Here is a 20,283-nt window from a genome sequence, read left to right as displayed (position 1 = left end):
TTTGTGTTTTAATAATTACCAGTGCCACAGTAACTGTCTTAAGTCAACTGCCATAACCCTCTTAAACCTGAGACCTTCAATAGTCATGTAGCCAGGTCAAGGAGGACACACATCACAGCAAGAGAATGATGCAAAATGCAAATATTATTTTTATTCTTCAAACAACAAAGTAAAAATGTGCAGTCTCCAGCCTTTATAAACAAACAAATAATCCCAATAAAAACAGGTGCTTTATCATGGAGGTTAAAACCAACAATAAATAATAAAAATCCCAGGCAAAATCTGTCCATCCTTTAAAACACTCATAAAACTCAAGTGCTTCTCTTTAAAAACTGACATTTCCTCTGCTTACCCCAATAGGGTTTCTACAGCAAGAGGAGATGTTCCTAAGCAGGTGCAGTCAACCATTTAATCAGGCTCAGGTTCCCTTCTTCGGAGGCCTCACACAGGAGCCCACTTCAAGCACTTAGTCGCCCCTTCTCATTGGGGTTGCTCAGTAGGAGCTACTCTTATCCCTCAAGCACCGGCCACACGCTCCTCTTCCGGGACTCACATCCTTGACTGCTTGCCTCCATTTGACTTCACACCCCCTCCTCTCTCTGTCTCGCCATTTCTTTCATATAAACCTCTGCATCTTCCCTCTCTCACCCTTCTGTTGTATTCCCTTCTCCCTGCTTCCTGCTCAGGCTCCTTTTTTATTCTCCAATCAGGCACAGGTGCTGCAATCACGGAACTTTGGAGTGCTGATGAGGCAACTGGCTGAACTACACTAATCTGCATGTGAATGTAGCAAGCCAATTTCCACAGTTGACCACCAGAGCCATATGCGCATGCTTCACGTGTGGGCACCTGCACCCCCCACAAAGGTTAAGCATGCTGTTTTTATGCATTTAAAACTGCTCATTACCATGGACCTAATTGCATTTATCACAACCGTCTTCAAGAGACATGTTTAAAAAAAGACAAAATTTTTTTCTCTTTTGTTTATGATCAGAAAAGATATATATCTGATAAAGGATTTCTTATTGCTTGACAACTGTAATATGCTGCATAATGTATAATTGTTTCATTTTTATACTTTTTCATTTCTAGGTACTGCCCAAACTGCAAACAACATCAGCAAGCCACCAAAAAACTAGATCTTTGGTCATTGCCACCTGTTCTTGTGGTACACCTGAAACGATTTTCCTACAGCAGATATATGAGAGACAAATTAGATACATTAGTTGATTTTCCCATAAGGTACTATTTTTTCATGGATTTCTTTGTTTAAATGATTAAATGTAACCTAATATAGGCATTTATTGTTGTTTTCTTATTCTTATTTCACTTAAATAATTAAAAAAAGGATTGGTATTTTTATAAAGAATATTTTGAAATTTATGGTGACTTACTAGATAAGAAGACTATAGTTTGAAAGCCAAAGAATTTTTTGTAGATTTCTTTTATTTAGCTTGGAAAGCAAGTAGGGCTGCAGCATTATTTGAGTAATCCACTATTATACCAATTATACCATCGATTAATCTAGTAATCAGATAAGAAGTACTTTTGTGAAAAGCAATAGTAAATACCCAAAAAAGAAAACAAAACATCTCTCTTAAAATTAACAGCTCATTGATGTCCTAGTTAGGAAAAACAACATTTTTATAGCTTTAATTGCATAAAATAAAATAATTTGTCAAAACTAAACCCATTTGGTGCATGTAAGTGCCATACTGCATTCTGGGTTTTAAAGAAAACATTGTCTGAAATGCATAAATAAATAAATACAAAAAAATATAAGTTACAAAGTACTTTACAAAAGGTATATATATAGCCCCAAATTAAGGCCTAAATCAGTAATAATAATAACACATAAAAATTGCCTTTTAAGTTGTGCAACTTAATTTTCAGAACTATAAGTTTCAACCTAACTATAGCTCAGGTGTCATATAAGCCTTTACTGTCTTCTTGGAAGGTTTTATGGCATTTGTAGGAGGCAAAAAAAAATTGACTCTCGACTTCAAGACAGCAGTTCTTACCTCTACACCAGCCAAGCAGACATACTGTATATGGGTGTGTGTGTCGTACCCTATCCCAATTTCTTTTACTTTGGTTAAATTCTTGAAAAAAAGCGCACTGTTTTGTTATATCTGTGTCTTTTGTTAAAGTGTTTATTTGATATTTGGACTTAAGTCTTCACATATTATATATACACTTCATGTCAGCATTTTGCCAATTATTAGTAGAGCATGAAAAAAGCTTCTGTTCTATCTATGTGTTCAACATTTCTTGCCTTACATTTCCTGTCATCCTACATTAACACAGATTGTTGTAGACACAGAACACAAATGAAATGTATGTGTTCCAAATAACAATATATTATTTACCCTATACAATTCAAGGTACCTAACACCCAGATAAACAGACTTGAGTTGGGAGAACTTGGTGTACAACTAAAGCTGTGTCGGTGGGGGATGGGACAGCAGGCTGCCTGCTGCTTGACATTTGTAAAACAAAAGTCGCTAATGGAGAGGTGCATAGGAATTTAACATTAGAATCCCTGAAGCCTACTCGTAATCCTGGCCCACTTTAAATTCCTTCATCTCCATCAGTGTCTTTTGTTTTGTAAATGTGTCAGTCAGCACAAGCAGCAAGCAGCCTGCTATCCCATCCCCCACTTCTGCCCCCTAACCGATCTTAACTCGGGCAAAAAGTTCTCCAGCTCAAGGCTCCTTATCTGCGTGCTAGGCGCCTGGAGTTGTATAGGGTAAATAATACAGTATATTGTTATTTGGAATACATGCATTTCATGTGTGTTCCATGTCTACAAAGATCTGGGTAAGTGTAAGATGAAAGCAAATGCAAGGCAAAAAATGCTGAACACATACCTAAAGCAAAAACATATTCCATGTTATACTAATAATGACATGAACTGTATAATGTGTGAAGACTTCAGTCCAAATATCAAATAAACATGTGCGCTTTTATTCAAGAATACAGCCAAAGAAAAAAAAAATCATTTGATTTACATGCTGCTGTCAATGAGTTAAAAACTCGAGCTCAAATGTCAATTAACAGGAAGTTGATGTGTATTTTTGAATGCCGCAGAGGTAAGAACTGCTGCCTTATAACCAAAGGTACCGGGTTCAAGTCTTGGTTCTGCTAGTATTGAGCTGCTGATATTATTATTACTATAATATAATAAAAACATACATTTGATTTGAGTCTGTAACACCCGATGTAAATTTTGGCAACGTGTAAAAGTTAGTGCTTGTTTTTATATTATTCAGTTTTATTCTGTCAGTGACGTTCACGTGGTACAACGAAGTTGCCTTTCCCTGTCTAAGTTGATGGCATTTATCTTCATTCTTTTCACAAGAGCAGTGATAACTATAGTTGGTGCTGTGGCTGACACCTGCTCAGAACTATTTGTTGTACTGACAATCAAAGATACGATGTCCCGTGACCGCTATCAGACTACCATGCGACATTTGCACTTTGACAACAAAGACACCATTGCAGAACATTTGAAAAACGACAGATTTACTGCAGTTTCAGACATCTGGCAGCGTTATGTTGAGAACTGTGTTTTGAGTTACAACCCAAGGCAAAGACTTTCTAAGTCTGTGGTCATAAAGCTTATGGAGCCATTTCTGGACAAAGGCAGAACCATAACAACAGACAGCTTCTTCACAGTTCTTTCACTGGCTAATAAACTGATGCACTGCAACACAACTCTGCTTGGCAACATGAATTGCGACAGGAACTTCCACCTGCAGTGAAAGTCACTATAGTATGTGAGCAGTTCGCCACGCTAATGTTTAGTTCTGGCAGTGCCATGCTGATAGTGTATATACCTACAAAGAAGAAGCATTTGATTTCAGTCTGTAACAGCCGATGTAAAGCTTTGCTACCTGTAAAAGATATCGCTGAAGGGGTATAAGATGACACCCAAATGCTGGTGAATCATGTCTGCTTGGTATCTTGTTGTCACTTTAATTTTTTGTTATTGAGTTTTATTCTTGAATAAAAGCACACTTGTATCGTTATACCTTTGTGAAAGTGTTTATTTTATATTCCAGTAACCACTTAAATGAGGTTGAATCTGTCTTTGGCTCTGTTGCGCACGCACACACACACACATTCATACATGAAAACATCACTATTTATTTTTTGGGGGGTTTTTTCCCATACAAATAAGTCAATTTTTACAAACATAAGATCAAAAACAAATCAACCCCCACCCCGAGAAAGAGCGCTAAGCCAGCAGAGTAAAACTTAAAGCTAGTAAAAATAAGTAAGTAGATGAATTAATAAGTGAATAATGATAAATGGAGAAAAAAAGGGGGAGAGAATCTACTTCCTCAGTGCTTTAAAAGCTTATTCTAAAATGTTATTAATCAGACCCTGCCAGGTTTTTAAAAATGTTCTGCACAGATTCTCTAAGTGAGAATTTGATTTTATCCAGTTTCAAATAGTATATAACATCAGTTACCCACTGACTTAGAATAGGAGAGTTAGGATTCTTCCAGTTGAGCAAGATAAGTCTCCGTGCTAATAGTGTAAAAGGCAATTACAGATTGTTTGTCCTTGTCCACTTTAAGCCCATCTGGAAGTACACCAAACACAGCTGTTAGTGGATTAGGAGGGATTGTGACACCAAGGCTGTATGAAAGGCATTTAAAGATTTTAGTCCAGAATGATGTTAATTTGGTGCAGGTCCAGAACATGTGGCGCAGTGAGGCTGGAACTTGATTGCAACGTTCGCCCTGGAAACATTTTGGATAATTTTAAGTGACACAGATGTGCTCGATATATAATTTTGAGTTGAATAGTTGTATTGTGCATATGGAGCTCGAGTGGATTCTCTGCATTGCTACTTTCCATTCCTTTTCTGAAATATTGAGTGAGAGATCCTTTTCCCACTGTCCTCTTGGATCTTTGAAAGGGAGGCATTGTAAAATGGTTTTATATTACAGAAATGCTGTCTGTGTCCTCAAGACTGAGCAGTATTTTTTCCGACATAGAGGTTGGTGGGAGGTTAGGAAAATTGGGCAGGTTCTGTTTAACAAAGTTTCTGATTTGAAGGTAGTGAAAGAAATATGTTGCTGGGAAGTTAAATTTGGAATGTAATTGTTCATAGGCTGCAAAGACATTGTCTATGTACAGAACTCTGAGTGATTTAATCCCAAATGTTTTCCAGACATTAAACACTGCATATGTTTGAGAGGGTGGAAAAAGGTGGTTCTCGTGCAGAGGTGCCACAGTTAAAAGCTTCTTTATCTTAAAATGCTTTCTACATTGGTTCCGTATTCTGAGTGAGTGAAGCACAATTGGGTTGTTAGTATATTGGTGATAACTTGCATTTATTGGAGTACAAAGCAAAGAATATAAAGGTGTACTGCAGGATGTTATTTCTATTGCCGACCAAGCCTGTGTACGTTCATCTATTTGTGTCCATGTCCAGGCTTTTATAGCTTGTATATTTGCTGCCCAGTAATAAAATTGAAAGTTAGTTAGAGCCATGCCACCTTCCAAATAAATGAGGTTATGGTTGAATCTAATTTCTGAAAACATCACTATTTGAATTTTAGGTATCATGTACCATAACCCCAAGGACAGGCAAGATCGAAAAATAAAAAATGTTCAAATGGCATAGCATTTTCAGATAGTGTTTACAAATATAGTTACATTAAAATACAAAATAATATAGTGTAAAACACAAAACTGAACATCAGAACAATGTACAATATTTACAGTAGATATACAGCTCTTAAATATTACAAAGTGCAAATTTAAAGTTGGTGATACTGAATTTTTTTTTGTTTTCTTTGTTATATAATTATTTAATGACAAGAATGTATATACACCTTATCAGTCAGGTAGTTAGTGGCTATGTTCACATAGCCTTTCTTATAGTTACAGGAAAAATAAATTTTGATCTAACACTGAAAACCTGTACTGATCAGTTTTCCTTGGCCAGCTAGACTCTATTTTCAAGTTAAGGGTTCATTGCAGACATCTGGAGAGAGAGACATGTGCTTTAGTGTGAAATGAACAAAGATGTACTTGTTTTCGGATCCCTCATAGGGAGGGATTTGTGTGTTTATGCCAGCCACTCAGTAGTTGCTGCTGTGTCTTTTAACCTCTGCAGAGTCTGTACCCATCTTTAAGGAGAATTTCTTTAGGTTTGGTCCAATTTTATGCATGTGATGCCCCTACCTCTGTAGACGTAGTCCGTTGCAAAATTTTTGTATTTCACTCAAAATGCAATTTAAGCTATGAAAAAATATAATAAAGAATGCACCAGGTGAAAAGTATGGATCTACAATTCATGATTCCAGTTAGATACAACCATATATAAAATCACTGTGAATAGTATTACATCATTTTTCAAAGACTTGGAGCAATTAGCAAACAGCATGCACCCGTTTCAACACAGAGAAAATTGTACAGCGTGGATGGAGCAAGCTACGAGAGAAGAGCACAGTTCTGGAAGGCAGCATCTTCTCTAAACATAGCCGACCCAACAATGTATATAGTATATAGCAACAATAAATAGTTTCTTTGCTTCATATTAACACACATCAAATATTACACAATGGCCATAGCTGGTAGCACCGATATAATGTGGAACAATATACAAAATATCATTTAGTGAAAGAAAAATGATTTTCATAGTGTGTCTATAGGAGATTCAGTATGTGTGCCAGCAATGCATGTAAAGAACATGATTTGAAGCACATTTTGAATCATGTAGAATCAGATCTGATGGCAGATGCCCACTCAAATTAGACGATTTCATTGCATACTGTCAGCTTTGCCTCCATAACAGACACTGTGCACACTTTTATGCAGAGCATCATTTTTTACTAGCCTTGACAGAATATAATAGTTGAAGAAACAGAATTGCAGAGAAAGGAGGAACATATTAGGCCTCAACCAATGGTAAGGGCACAAATAACTGGCAATTGGTTGTACATCTGTGGACACCCATGAGGTAAGAGAACAGGATATATATTCATTCCTCAAGAAAAATAGTACCAAGAATCTGTCAGCAAAGGTGTTACATCCAGTTTCTTTTTGTTTTTTTAAACATACCGCAGAAAGCAAATTTTCTTAAGTCAAAACGTTTGCTGTTTCAAAATTAACATATTCAGTACGTTTTATGCCTTTTGTTTGCACATTTGGACTGGTGCCCCTTGAATCCTATTTTAAATTGCAAGAAAAGGCCTGATGTTTTTAAAAATTTGTAAAATTTAAAAATGCTTCACTTTAGAACACAGTTTCATGTGGCAACTTAATGTCTGTCATAATTGTGAAGAAATAACTGACTTAAAGGATAGGTTTGGTATTTTTTAATATAAGATATCTTAAAATTAGAGCTGCTGATTAATCGGCATTAACATGTGCGATTAATACATTAAAAGTTTCTATTAAATTTTTTTAACGCAACCCATAAATGCATTAATTTAATCCAGTCAATTTGACCGTACTTTACACTTAATAAAACCGTGCCAAATAAATCCAAAAATATTAATAGTGCTTGATTGTTTCATGTGTTGTTTGTTAATAATGGTCTTCATCCACATATACCAGTAGAATCACCACTCTTCCCTTGTAATACTGTGTCATCATGTATTGACCCAAAAAATACAGGTAATAATACAATAAGGGACATGATTTGTCCCATATTTTCATACACATTGTTTCATGTATACACTAGCTTTTCAAACTGCAGAGATTAACATGAGAACAATTAAAATCAAACCACTTATAGAAGCAGAGTGAATGACTTTCATTTCATGTTGCGCTATTGATGCAGATGGACAAGCACCACATGCTGAGTAAGATCGCGTGCCAGAATCATCATTGCTATTCTGCAGCATTCACATATTGACGGTAAAAATTAAGAAAAAAGTATAGCAGAACTTCCAGAACAAGACACTACACGCAGTGATGTAATGTAAATTACAGCTAATGTAAATTGTTTAAAGTAAATTAAAATGATACCTGTAGCAATTTTGGAGAGTGCATTTTATTCTTTATTAAGAATTGTGTTTTTCTTATTAAACTATTATTTTTTATTTCTATTTGTTATTACAGTGACCTGGACATTTCTGAGTTCCTGATCAATCCAAATGCTGGCCCTTGTCGTTATGATCTAATTGCAGTTTCCAACCATTATGGAGGAATGGGAGGTGGACACTGTAAGAAGAAATTCTATATCCTTTTTTATGTAGCATTGCTCATTTCTATAAATGCTGCAGAAAATGATGTTTAGGTGTATTCGCCCAAAATGTTCAAATCTTTCATGTGGAACCCAATTCAAAGTTATTTCTGACCATTTTGAGCATGGCCAATATTGGTTTAATCTGCGTATTCTTCTATACTAATAAAAGCAACGCCCTCACTGACTCACTCATCAGTAATTCTCCAACTTCCCGTGTAGGTAGAAGGCTGCAATTTGGCAGGCTCATTCCTTACAGCTTACTTACAAAAGTTAAGCAGGTTTCATTTCGAAATTCTACGCGTAATGGTCATAACGGGTCGACAACGTCTGCCATGTTAAACTTTCTTATTTATGGCCCCATCTTCACGAAATTGGTAGGCGGCTTCCCTGCACTAACCGAAACCAATGTACGTACTTATTTCGGTGGTATGACGCCACTGTCGGCCGCCATATTGAACTTTCCAACGGTCTTTGTTACTTATGGGCCCATCTTCAAGAAATTGGTACACGTTTTTCCCAACGCTAACTGAATCCTACTTGCGTACATATATACGTCCATAGCCTGCAGCTCAGTCGCCGTGTGAGGTGGCGTTGGGTCCCCCACCCCCACGCCTCCCACGTAGTTGGCTGCCTGCCTATATAAGGCCGTCTGTCGCTCCGGTCTCTTCGTTGTCTTCCTTGCTTCGTCACGGAATTCACGTCTCCCTGCTGATAACTGCAGCCTTTTTATTTAATCCACGGCTTCTCCGCTGTTTTATTGTTCATTTATTACGATTATAGTTATTGTGTAGGTATTTTAGACTTAGTTTACATTGTTCAGGTACCCATTTCCTTTATCGTTCCAACCGTACCCCCATTAACATGTCTATCGAGGTGATCACCATCGATCAAAGAACTGTCACTTACCGAGTGGTTTCCATTCCCAGAGATGGCAACTGCCTTTTCCATTCTCTGTGTTACATATTGCATGGCCATATCAGGCTCACTCTTGATATCCAGAGGAACATAGTGTCTTATGTATTGAATGACTGGGACAGGTTCAAGGTGTGGACTGATGATGGTACAGGAGATAATTATACTACACAGGAGCACTATAAGAGTGAAATGCTTAAGCCCTTCACCTATGGTTCTGCATGTGAGTTGATGGCTGCCGCTGGATTGTTCGGTTGTCGCTTTCAAGTGTACCGAAATGGCCAAATATTTTACACCTTTGGACAACCGCCAATGCCTCTTAAACATCTTAGATTCACAGGTGACGATTTGAGTAGTGGACACTTTGATATATATATGAATGTTTAAACTCTCAAAAGCTGGATGCGAAGTTATCGATGAAACCCATTTCAATTCAAACGCCTCCAATTTCCAGTAAGGCTCTGCTTCGCAATGACAATAAGTCTCAGGGATAGACCCTACAAAAGGATGGCATTGATTTGAGGCAAGATTGCTTTTCACATGGCCAACTATACGTTGCATGCTCAAGAGTAAGCTCAGCGCACAGCTTGGTCATATTACAACCGGAGGGCCGAACTGACAACGTGGTATACAAAGAGATCCTTAACAATAATTATTGGTATATTTTCCCTCAGTTTAAAAAGGTTTACTTTTCTTCTTAATAAAAATTTTAAAGCAGTACTTCGCCGCTGCGAAGCGTGGGTATTTTGCTAGTCAGTAATAAATGCAGTTAATCTGAACATCTCTCTCCATAAGATCACCAAACAAGAGAAAATTGTCAGCTGCCTAATCACTTGAGCGTATCTTCTTTAAAGAACATTTTGCTTAAGAAAAATTGCTGAAGTATGCATTAGGATCATTCTTCTACATTAGCACACCAACATACTTCATAACTTATCTTGTATAACACCTGTGCCACCCTCAATAGAAGCTAATTTGCAAAGTAAGTTTCATAAAAGCAGTAAGAATAGCATTGTTATCTACTATGACTTAGATAAAGATCAGAGTATTTTTTAGATTGATAAAAAATATGTGAATCTCTCACAGAACTGTTGAAGTGTAACATGTCCTAATGATAAGACATCAGAGAACCTCCAAAAAAGAGCTTTTGAAGCTAATAAAGATCTATAAAAGCATCTCTAAAGACCTGGTCCTCTTCTATAGTCATGGAGAATAGAGCAAATATACAAGAAATCCAGTAACACTAATGTTTTCCTTTAGGGTTGTCAGCCTCTCATACGTGCACACAGAGTACCCCAGGGTGTGATAGCCAATTATGCAGGTAACTTTTGTATATGATAATGCATTTGTCCATGTTTACAGTAAGTACAATACTGATCAAACGTGGTGTTTAGTGCTAACATCCATTTGGTTGTTCATAATACTACTGGAAATGTTGTCATTGGACACATGAAAAAATTTCACTTTTTTCAAAACGTACAAAGAAAGCAAAACTGTGAGTCTACACCAAAACATTATTCCATCTATGAAGGGTACTGGAGGAATTGTCATGTTTTTAGGGGAGGGTTGCAAACATTTAGAGAAAAATAATGTCCAAGATGTTTTAGGAAATTCTATAGAAGAACATCAGTTCATGTGCCTGTGATCTGAAGCTTAAGAGAAGTTGGCTCTGTAAAGTGTAATGGGCTGAAAATGTATGTAGGTCTAATAAGTAGCTACAGGAAGCCTTTGATTGAGGTTATTGCTGGAAGAGGTCTGACCATTTTCTGAATCAAAGAGCTCACATACTTTTTTTCATCTTTGTTTTTGAATATTAAGAAAATATTAATTAATGGTACTACAGTGTACAATTTTGTGTGTTGTTTAAGTCTTTTATTATGAGAGTGTCAGATTTTATTGTGGCAATACTTCATAACCACAGATATTTATTTCATTTCATACACTATTGAAAAATGAAGAAACACCCAAAAAGAACACAGTTTGGAATGCTGTAATAAAATAGGATAGTGGTCAGACATTTTCAGAGTTCCAAAGTCAGTTAAGTACATTATTGAGATCGAATACAACAAAGGTCACACCACAGCTGACCGTATTTGACGTCCACAAACAGTCGTTTGTGTTACCATGTCTTGTACTGTATTTTGTGAATTGTTCTTTATGCCTGGTAGATATTACTGTTGCACAGTTCATGCACTTAAGAGTTTGAGCGAGGTCTTATATTAGGAATTCACAAAGCAAGTTGGTCCTTCTTTCAAATAACAAAATGATTGGATGGGAGGATATAGACAACAGGGAGACATGGCATTGCACAGCCCAAACCGAAATATACATGTCAAGACCACCACATCAGAAGGCCATGAGCCGTAAGTGTCTGCTTCGACACTATGTGATCATCTTGAAATAGGACTGTGGTCATGAGTCCCCTAGCATGACTGCTGCTCACTAATCTTCACTGGCACAAGTACATTTTGCCTAGGAATTAGTGAAGCTTGTGAATGTGATCACTGGAGACCTGTGATACATAGGGCAACTGGCGGGTTTGTGGAGGTGATGGTAACCAGTGCTAAGTCAGGGAAATCATCCAGTTGGTTTTGATTCCATTCCTACATGAAACGGGAGGAGTGTTCTTCCAGCAATGCAACACCTACCTGCATTCTGTCAAATGCAACAAAACATACTCTAAAGGCTATATGTCAACTTCCCTAGCCAGTACACTCAGACTTCACATTCATTTTTTATAGTTGCTGTTCAAGTGAGTTAGGTGAATTGCTTAAGGTAACAGTGAGTCTGCAGTTTATTTTTAAATTTGGTAAAAATGTATTTTCATTGGTGATTTATACTAATTCTGTGCTACATTACTACTGTTTTCAGTAAAGTTTTTTTTTTTTTTTGGGTAAATGATTAGGTACTTGAGGTGCATTTCTAAAAGAGAAAAGTAACAGAACTGTGCAAATGATTAAAAATAATTTTCTAAATGTCAGATTATTCACTTATATTGGATACATAAAAATTAATCCCATGGCTTTAAGATATATCTCTGTTGTTAAAAAAAAAAAAATCTTGAGCCAAGACAAGACTATTTCCAAGAGATTTTTTTCAAGTCCCACAAAACGAGACTATTGCCAAGAGATTTTATCAAGTCCCACCCTCCACTCAACTATTTATGGTTAACAGCCTATGCTCACGGTCCACTCACCTCTCATTTGTGTGAATGCTTTTGTCAGACACAGTTCCTGCGCTCTCAGTTCTTATAAATTTTTATGTTTTCCCTACTTTAAGTTCCCAATAAAAGAAGACTTATTATGTCCAAATCTTAATGAAGGATTTCATCCCGAAAGCTTATTAACAGAAGAAATGAGTACACGGGCAAATCCTAGCACTGAGAAAGGTCAAACGAATTTACATGAAAATTGTCAATCGGTTACACAGCATATTGGTTAAATGCGTATCAGCACACAATGCTGAAACAATTGGTGGTGATTGTGCGGAAGATGAAAACATCAACTTTCAATATCCCGTAGAATATCTATAACCGTTATCCCCATCCGGTGTTCCACCAGCCGAATCACTGTTGAAAGAAGGATGTATCGTAATGTTATTGCGTAATTTACATATGAGTGATGGGCTATGCAATAGGGCAAGATTGGTTGTATTCAAAACTGGTCGAACATTTCTGACATGTAAAAATTTTAACAGGCAACAAGAAAGGTAATGTAGTACATCTTCTGCAGAAAACATTAGACACCAAAGGAGATCTTGATATGCCTTTCGTTTTAAAACGTTTACAGTTTCCCATTAGTATAGCTTTTGCTATGACAATTAACAAATCACAGGGACAAACATTCAAAAAGGTCAGTTTATTTATTAGAGAGAATCGATATTCACTCACAGGCAGTTATATGTTGTGTTGTCTAATTACTCGCTGTAATGAAAAATAATTAGGTCTATTATGCATATGTAACAATTCCCATGAAAATAACAATCTGTTTAAATTGTATATCTGCTTCCCCATATGCGAGCTGCAGAGCCGCAAAGTGGCTAGCGAAGCGAGCAGGGGACAGAGCCCCCCCCCTAGTTTTATGTAGTTGAACAAAATCTCTTAGATTTAATGCTTATGGGCTCCTGTAAAAATCATAAAGTTAGTAATTTTAATTGTAGTTACGGATTAAATCTATATGTCTGCGGTCTCTGCTAAGATTTTCAGTATAATAAACTTTTAAAGACTGTCTCAACTAACGAATATAAAATGTAAAGAATGTTTTTATTTCTTATTGTTTACATCTGTTATTAGTTGTTAAAATTATTTTAATTTTTTAAACTTAATGCTTTCATATCCTTTCAAAGTGATGCTTGTTGGGTCACTACTAAATATCTATTATGTTGTATTACAGATACAGCTTTTGCAAAGAACAAAGACAATGGGAAATGGTATTATTTTGATGACAACAGTGTTTCATCTGCATCTGAAGAACAAATAGTGGTAAATACTACAGTATATAACAGTGAAATTGTGTAGCCACAACCTCCCACCTTTCTGCTCTGTCAGTGGTTCAGAATAGCCTCCTGCATTTCTTTCTGCAACCATTTGCCCTCTAGTAGCAAAAAAGTATTGGTATCTTTATTTTTAGATACATAAATACTGTGTGTATGTGTGTATATATATATATATATATATATATACATACAGTAATCCCTCCTTCATCGCGGGGGTTGCATTCCAGAGCCACCCACGAAATAAGAAAATCCGCGAAAGTAGAAACCATATGTTTATATGGTTATTTTTATATATTTTAAGTCCTTATAAAGTCTCCCACATGGTTTATAAATATTCCCCGTACAGTTATACAGCATAAACCCTTTGTATTCTCTTAGTTATTAGGTAAGATTTGTTGAAATTATGTATGTAAACACAGTTTATATACTACTCACAAACATACATATCGTATATCATTGAGGAGTTTTATGTAATACGTAATACAGTTTTAAACATACTGTAATTGAGTAGGTAATATAAAAATACGTGAAAAATCTACAACATGTAAATGCTGTACATAAAATCAAAATGTTATTTTAAAGATACTGTAGAGCGTCTCCGATATCACATTTCTTACAGCCATTACGATAAGACAGGCCACCGGCAATAAATACCAACAATGCAAGGAAAAAATTGTATAAAACGTGTGCACAGTTACAATAAACGTACATACATGTACTAAGTACGTAGAAAAATAGTTTTGGGTACTCACCAACTTGTCAGATAACGATGACATTTACTGCACTGTCACAGCTGTTCTAAAGGAGCCTCTTCAGGCGACTGTGTAGCACCGCCGTCGCGTCTTCCACTGAAGGCGTACTAGGCAGTGTTTTTGCGTGTAAGGAACATCGTGATGGGCAGTTGCTGGCACTGCTTTTTCATTTGTGTAAAGAGGTTCCAATACACTTCCGTGGCGCCGTCAAGAGCATTTTTAAATTGCAAAGAAACGAATCATTTGCGGGTCCCATTCTTCAACTGATGTCTGGAGATCTTTTGCCATTCGTAGAATGGTCGCGAGACGCTCGAGAGTTAGCACAGCACCCAGGAGCTTAACCCGCGTGCTCTGATTGGGTAGCTTCTCAGCCATCCGCCAATAGCGTCCCTTGTTTGAATTCAAATGGGCAAATCAACTGAGGAAGCACACGTACTGTAGACCGCAGACATCCGCGAAGCAGTGAAAAATCCGCGATATATATTCACATATGGTTACATTTAAAATCCACGATGGAGTGAAGCCGCGAAAGATGAAGCACGATATAGCGAGGGATCACTGTATATATATATATATATATATATATATTATATATATACTGTATTAAATATATATATATAGATATAGATATAAATATATGTACAAGTAAATAAACAGAATTGATCTCAGATTTAAAATCATGACACCACAATGTGTGTGTGTGTATGTATATATATATATATATATATATATATATATATATATATATAAACTTTGGACACGATTGATTATATATTACCCCAGTGTATCTAGAAATTAACATATGTATTAAAGATATGTGATGAGCCACATAATCATGTTTAGACAATGGGAAACCTTAAAATATAAGTCAAAATTTTAAAAAATGACACTGGAATTTCAAATATTCATGTTTTATGTACTGTATTGTCTAAGTGTTCAGACTGACAGAAGCTTAAAGATTAAAACTAAACAAAGAGTAATGTCTGTAACAATAGTAACAAATGTAACAATATAGTATGTATAATTTACAAAAAATGCTATTTTCATGTTTTCTAATACCTTAATTTTCTTTTTCATCTTTACAGTCCAAAGCTGCTTATGTTCTTTTTTATCAAAGGCAGGACACTATCACTGGAACAGGCTATTTTGCACTTGACCGCAAAAACAAGAGTGGTGCTCCATCTACTGTAGGTGCTCCAGTAGACAGTGATGAAGATTTAAATGAAAATGATGAAACATGATGTAGACAATGAGAACTGTATGCACACTAGTTAAATGTAACAATTCATTCTTTAGAAACAATTTACTAGCAGAATTTTGCCTTGGCAAATGATTCTTTCTGAACAGGCAATAGAATATAGGTTAGATGTTTAAATTGCACAATGATACAATGCTGGTTGCATTTTTTAATGCCACAATATAATGAAAACTGAATTTAACAACTGGTAATATACACTTGAAACTTTGGAATAAAGATTGTAATTGGGGACTGATGACTTTAGAGTGCATCTGTTCCCTTCTGATATAAGAAAAGAATGTTTGAATTTTTCAGTTTTTTTGAATGTCAATAATATGCATTATATTTATTGCATTTCATTTTTCTCATGTAAATATTTAATATAAGCACTAAAATATAAGTGCTCATAACTTGATAAAAACAAGCAGTTATGATCACATTTTTTCATGATCCCATAAATATGTTGAATGTGTGCCACAATAACTGCAGCTGTTTTATAAATTTTCTGTCTGTGACTTTTGAGATAATGTTGCCTTAGAATTGCAGTAAAAACTATATGTGGTCAATGGTTCTTTTAAAGAAAGACAACTTAACATGTGTTTGCTTGTGTGTATGTGTGTATATCTGATTTGCACACAAACATGCATATATGAGGTTGTGATCATTTTAAAAGCTACTGTTTTTGAATTTTAAATATTTGCAGTATATTGACTAAGAATACCTCTTTTAAAATCAGCCCCTTTTTCCAGTATTTAGGTTTATCAGATTTGTTATTGACTGAGATGCACGTTGCCAAATTTATGCTTTCCTTTGTAAAATTTATGGCTTTTTGGATTTAAAGTAAAATTTCTTTGTTCAAAAATTTAAATGTTAAATTATTTGTATGATAGAAAGCATCTTGCATTACTCAGTTTTTAATTTTAGGTTTGTATTTATTGGTGGCATATATATGAATTGAATTGGAAATGTATTTTATTCAGAAATTAATCACCAAAGCCTTACAAAACATTAAAATGTATAACAAATGTACCATTTATTTATTATGTTTAAACAAACAAGTACCCTTGCATAGTTATAATAATTTTTTTATTTATAAGTATATGCAAAGGGGCTAAAGTACCAATATTTGATTAATGCCTTTGAAGTAGTGTAATTTTGGGTGTGTGTGGTTTTGTTTCTTTTTGACTATATTGACTTTGCATTGATTTTCATATGTCATGTTGCTCAGCGCATATCTGCAATACACGTAAAGGCATTAAACCCCAAAAGCAGCAATTAAATATTTAAGAAATTAAAACAAAAGTATGATAGTAGGCTATAAATATTGTAAATAAAGGGTTCACTCTGTGAGTGCACATTTGGTAAATTATTTTATTTACATGTTTGCATTACTTAAAGCAATTTATGAAACCAGGACATTATAAGATCAAGGGAAATGGCTATTGCACTGTAATCATTACTTTTTTGTTGGTGTTTTTTTCTTTTATTTTAAAGTAATATTTTGATTTAAAACATTTATAAAGTTAATATATACTCCCGCATGACAGGAGTTCATATTTTGTCTGCACTTGAGTTATTTTGGGTTCACATTTGAACTGTGCATGTTTATTTATACAAAGGTAATAAAAATATGCAAGGCCTTATTCTGATTTGCTTCATGTTTTCCTTTACTTTGTGCAAAAAAAAAAAAAAAATTCCCTTGTACTGAACATTTATTTACTGTATATAGCACATTTTCATACAACAGTGCAGCTGAAAGTGCTTTACAAGATGCCAAAGAAAATTTTACAAGAAATGAAAAACAATTAAGGATGTAATTTTTTTTAATATTTTTATTTTATTAATTTTCATTGTAATCATTCCATACAAATAGATCAATTTATAACCCAACAAAATTGAAGACAAATCAAACCCCACCCCTGAGAAGGTGCTTAGCTGAAGGAGAATTGCTTAGGGCTTTTTAATAAGACAACAATATACAAAAGAAAGGGCGAAATAAATATATATGTAAATAAGAGATGGAGAAGGGGATTAAATGCGGTAATAGTTATTTCACTTATTCTAAAATAATATTGATTAAATCCTGCCTAGGTTTTGAAAAAATTTTGTACAGATCCTCTAACTGAGAATTAGATTTTTTCCAATTTCAAAATAATATAAAACATTGGTTTCCCACTGGCTTATCAGAGGAGAATTAGAATTCTTCCAATTTAAACAGAATAAGTCTGCGTGCCAAAAGTGTAGTGAATGCAATCACCGTTTGCTTGTCCTTCTCCAATTCAAGTCCGTCTGGAAGAACACCGAACACAGCTGTTAATGGGGTTAGGAGGGATTGTGATACCAAGGCTGTCTGAAAGGCACTTGGTTGCAGCGTTCGCAGGTTGGATCCTGCCCTGGGAAACATTTTTGGACAGTTTTTAAGCGAGACAGATGAGCTCGATATATAATTTTTAGGTGAATAATTCTATGCTTTGCACATATGGAACTCGAATGAATCTCTGCTTTGCTACCTTCCACTCCTTTCTGATATATTGATTAAGAGATCTTCTTCCCAATGTCCTCTTGGATTCTTTGAAAGGTAGGGACTCTAATAAGATTTTATATAATGCGGAAATGGTGTTTAATTCCTCGAAATTGAGCAGTATTTTTTCCAGCATTGTGGGAGGGTGCGAGGTGGGGGGAAATCGGGTAATTTCTGTTTAACAAAAGTTCTAATTTGAAGATAGTGAAAGAAATGTGTAGCTGGGAGGTTGAATTTTGAACGCAGTTGTTCAAAAGATGTAAATATGTTGTCTATATAAAGATCTCTGAGCATTTTAATCCCAAAACTTTTCCAGGTATTAAAAACTGGATATACTTGCGAAGGTTGAAAGAGGTGGTTCTCTTGCAGCCGGTGCCACCGATAAAAGATTTTCCATCTTATAATGCTTTCTAATTTGGTTCATATTCTGAGTGAGTAAAGCACAATTGGGTTATTAGAATATTTGCAATGACTTACATTTTATTGGAGAGCAGAGCAGAGAGTATAAAGAAGTACTACAGGATTTTACTTCTATTGCGGACCAAGCCTGTGTATGTTCATTTATTTGTGTCCAGGTTTTTATGGCTTTGTATGTTTGCTGCCCAGTAATAAAACTGAAAATTAGGTAAAGCCATGCCACCCTCCGCCTGAGGTCTTTGTAGGGTCGCTCTTCGGATACGTGGGTGTTTTGAGTTCCAAATGAATGAGGTTATTTGTTGAATCTAACTATTTAAAAAACGATTTATTGATATATATGGGAATGTTTGAAATAAAAAGAGAAGTTTAGGAAGGATATTCATCTTAACAATGTTAATTCTTCCGGCTAGAGTGAGATGAAGTGTTGACCATCTATGCAAGTCTTGCTTAATTTTTTCCATACAGACGGCAAAATTTTGTTGATAAAGAGCTTTATGTTTACTTGTGATATTTACCCCTAGGTATTTAAACTGATCTGCTATGGTAAAAGGTAGGGTGTCTAATCTAATATTATATGCTTGTGAATTCACTGGAAAGAGTATACTTTTATTCAGATTAATTCTGAGACCGGATATCTTTTGAAATTCTGTTAGTGCTGTTAAAACAGCAGGGACAGTGTTTTCTGGGTCTGATGTATATAAGACCATATCATCTGCATATAGAGAAATTTTCTGTTCCAGTCCTTCTCTGACAATCCCCTTTAAACTGATAAGAATTTCGGCAGTGAACCGCCAGTGGTTCAATAGCAATTGCAAACAACAGTGGCGACAAGGGACATCCTTGTCTGGTACCACATTCTAGTTTACAGTAGTCTGAGCAAATGTTATTAATACAAACTGAAGCTTCTGGACTGGTATACAGTAGGTTTGATCCATGCACAAATATTCGGGGCCAAACCCAAATTTCTCCAATGCAGTGAAAAGGTAGTTCCATTCAATCATATCAAATGCTTTTTCTGCGTCTAATGATAGTAATATCTCTGGGGTGTTTGATTTTGCTGGTGAATATATAACATTAAACAAGCGTTGGAGATTGGAAGATAGGTGTCGGCCTTTAATAATTCCTGTTTGATCCTGTGATATTACCGAGGGCAGCACTTACTCTCAAAAATCCTAGCTAGAAGGATTTTTGAGAGTATCTTAACATCATTATTCAGGAGTGAAATTGGTCTGTATGATGCACATTGTAACAAGTCCTTATTTTGTTTAGGAAAGACGGTGATTAATGCTTGTCGAAATGTTTGAGGTAGTATTTGGTTGTCTCTGGCTTCTGTAAATGTTGCCAATAAGAGGGGAGCTAGCTGAATGGAGAATTTCTTATAAAATTCTACGGGGTAACCATCAGGGCCTGCTGATTTCCTGCTTTGTAGTGACTTTATAGCATCTAGTAATTCTGTTAGCATTAGAGGTTTATCCAGTTCCTCAGCACTTAAAGCATCTATTTGTGGTATCTGTGATGTATCCAGAAATGCATTAGATTGTGTGTTGTCTTCTTTGGGCTCAGTAGAATACAGTAATCACTCACTACTTTGCGGTTCACTTTTTGCGGATTCACGACTTCGCGGTTTCTTAAACATAGTACATGTAGTAGTATTTCCTAGTCTAAGAACAACAAAACAAGTTCGGTGACTAAGTGTGTTGTAACACGGGCTGTGATTGTTACATGGGAGGGAGAC

General features: G+C 35.6%; 1 protein-coding gene across 1 annotated transcript in view; it reads left to right on the top strand.

The window, feature by feature from the left end:
• The window catches only part of LOC114658458 (ubiquitin carboxyl-terminal hydrolase 15-like), a 190,725-nt gene extending 173,472 nt beyond the window's left edge, over positions 1-17,253 (top strand). Inside the window, 5 exon segments of the mRNA XM_028810532.2 lie at positions 1,093-1,242; positions 8,089-8,192; positions 13,519-13,607; positions 15,459-15,608; positions 15,610-17,253. Coding sequence (XP_028666365.1) covers positions 1,093-1,242; positions 8,089-8,192; positions 13,519-13,607; positions 15,459-15,608; positions 15,610-15,648 — 532 coding nt within the window. The 3' untranslated portion in view covers positions 15,649-17,253.
• Positions 17,254-20,283: the final 3,030 nt, after the last annotated feature.

Source organism: Erpetoichthys calabaricus, chromosome 1, assembly GCF_900747795.2.
Source record: "Erpetoichthys calabaricus chromosome 1, fErpCal1.3, whole genome shotgun sequence".
NCBI lineage: Eukaryota > Metazoa > Chordata > Cladistia > Polypteriformes > Polypteridae > Erpetoichthys > Erpetoichthys calabaricus.
Note: the sequence above shows the minus strand (reverse complement) of the source record. Positions and strands in the feature narration are given on the sequence as shown.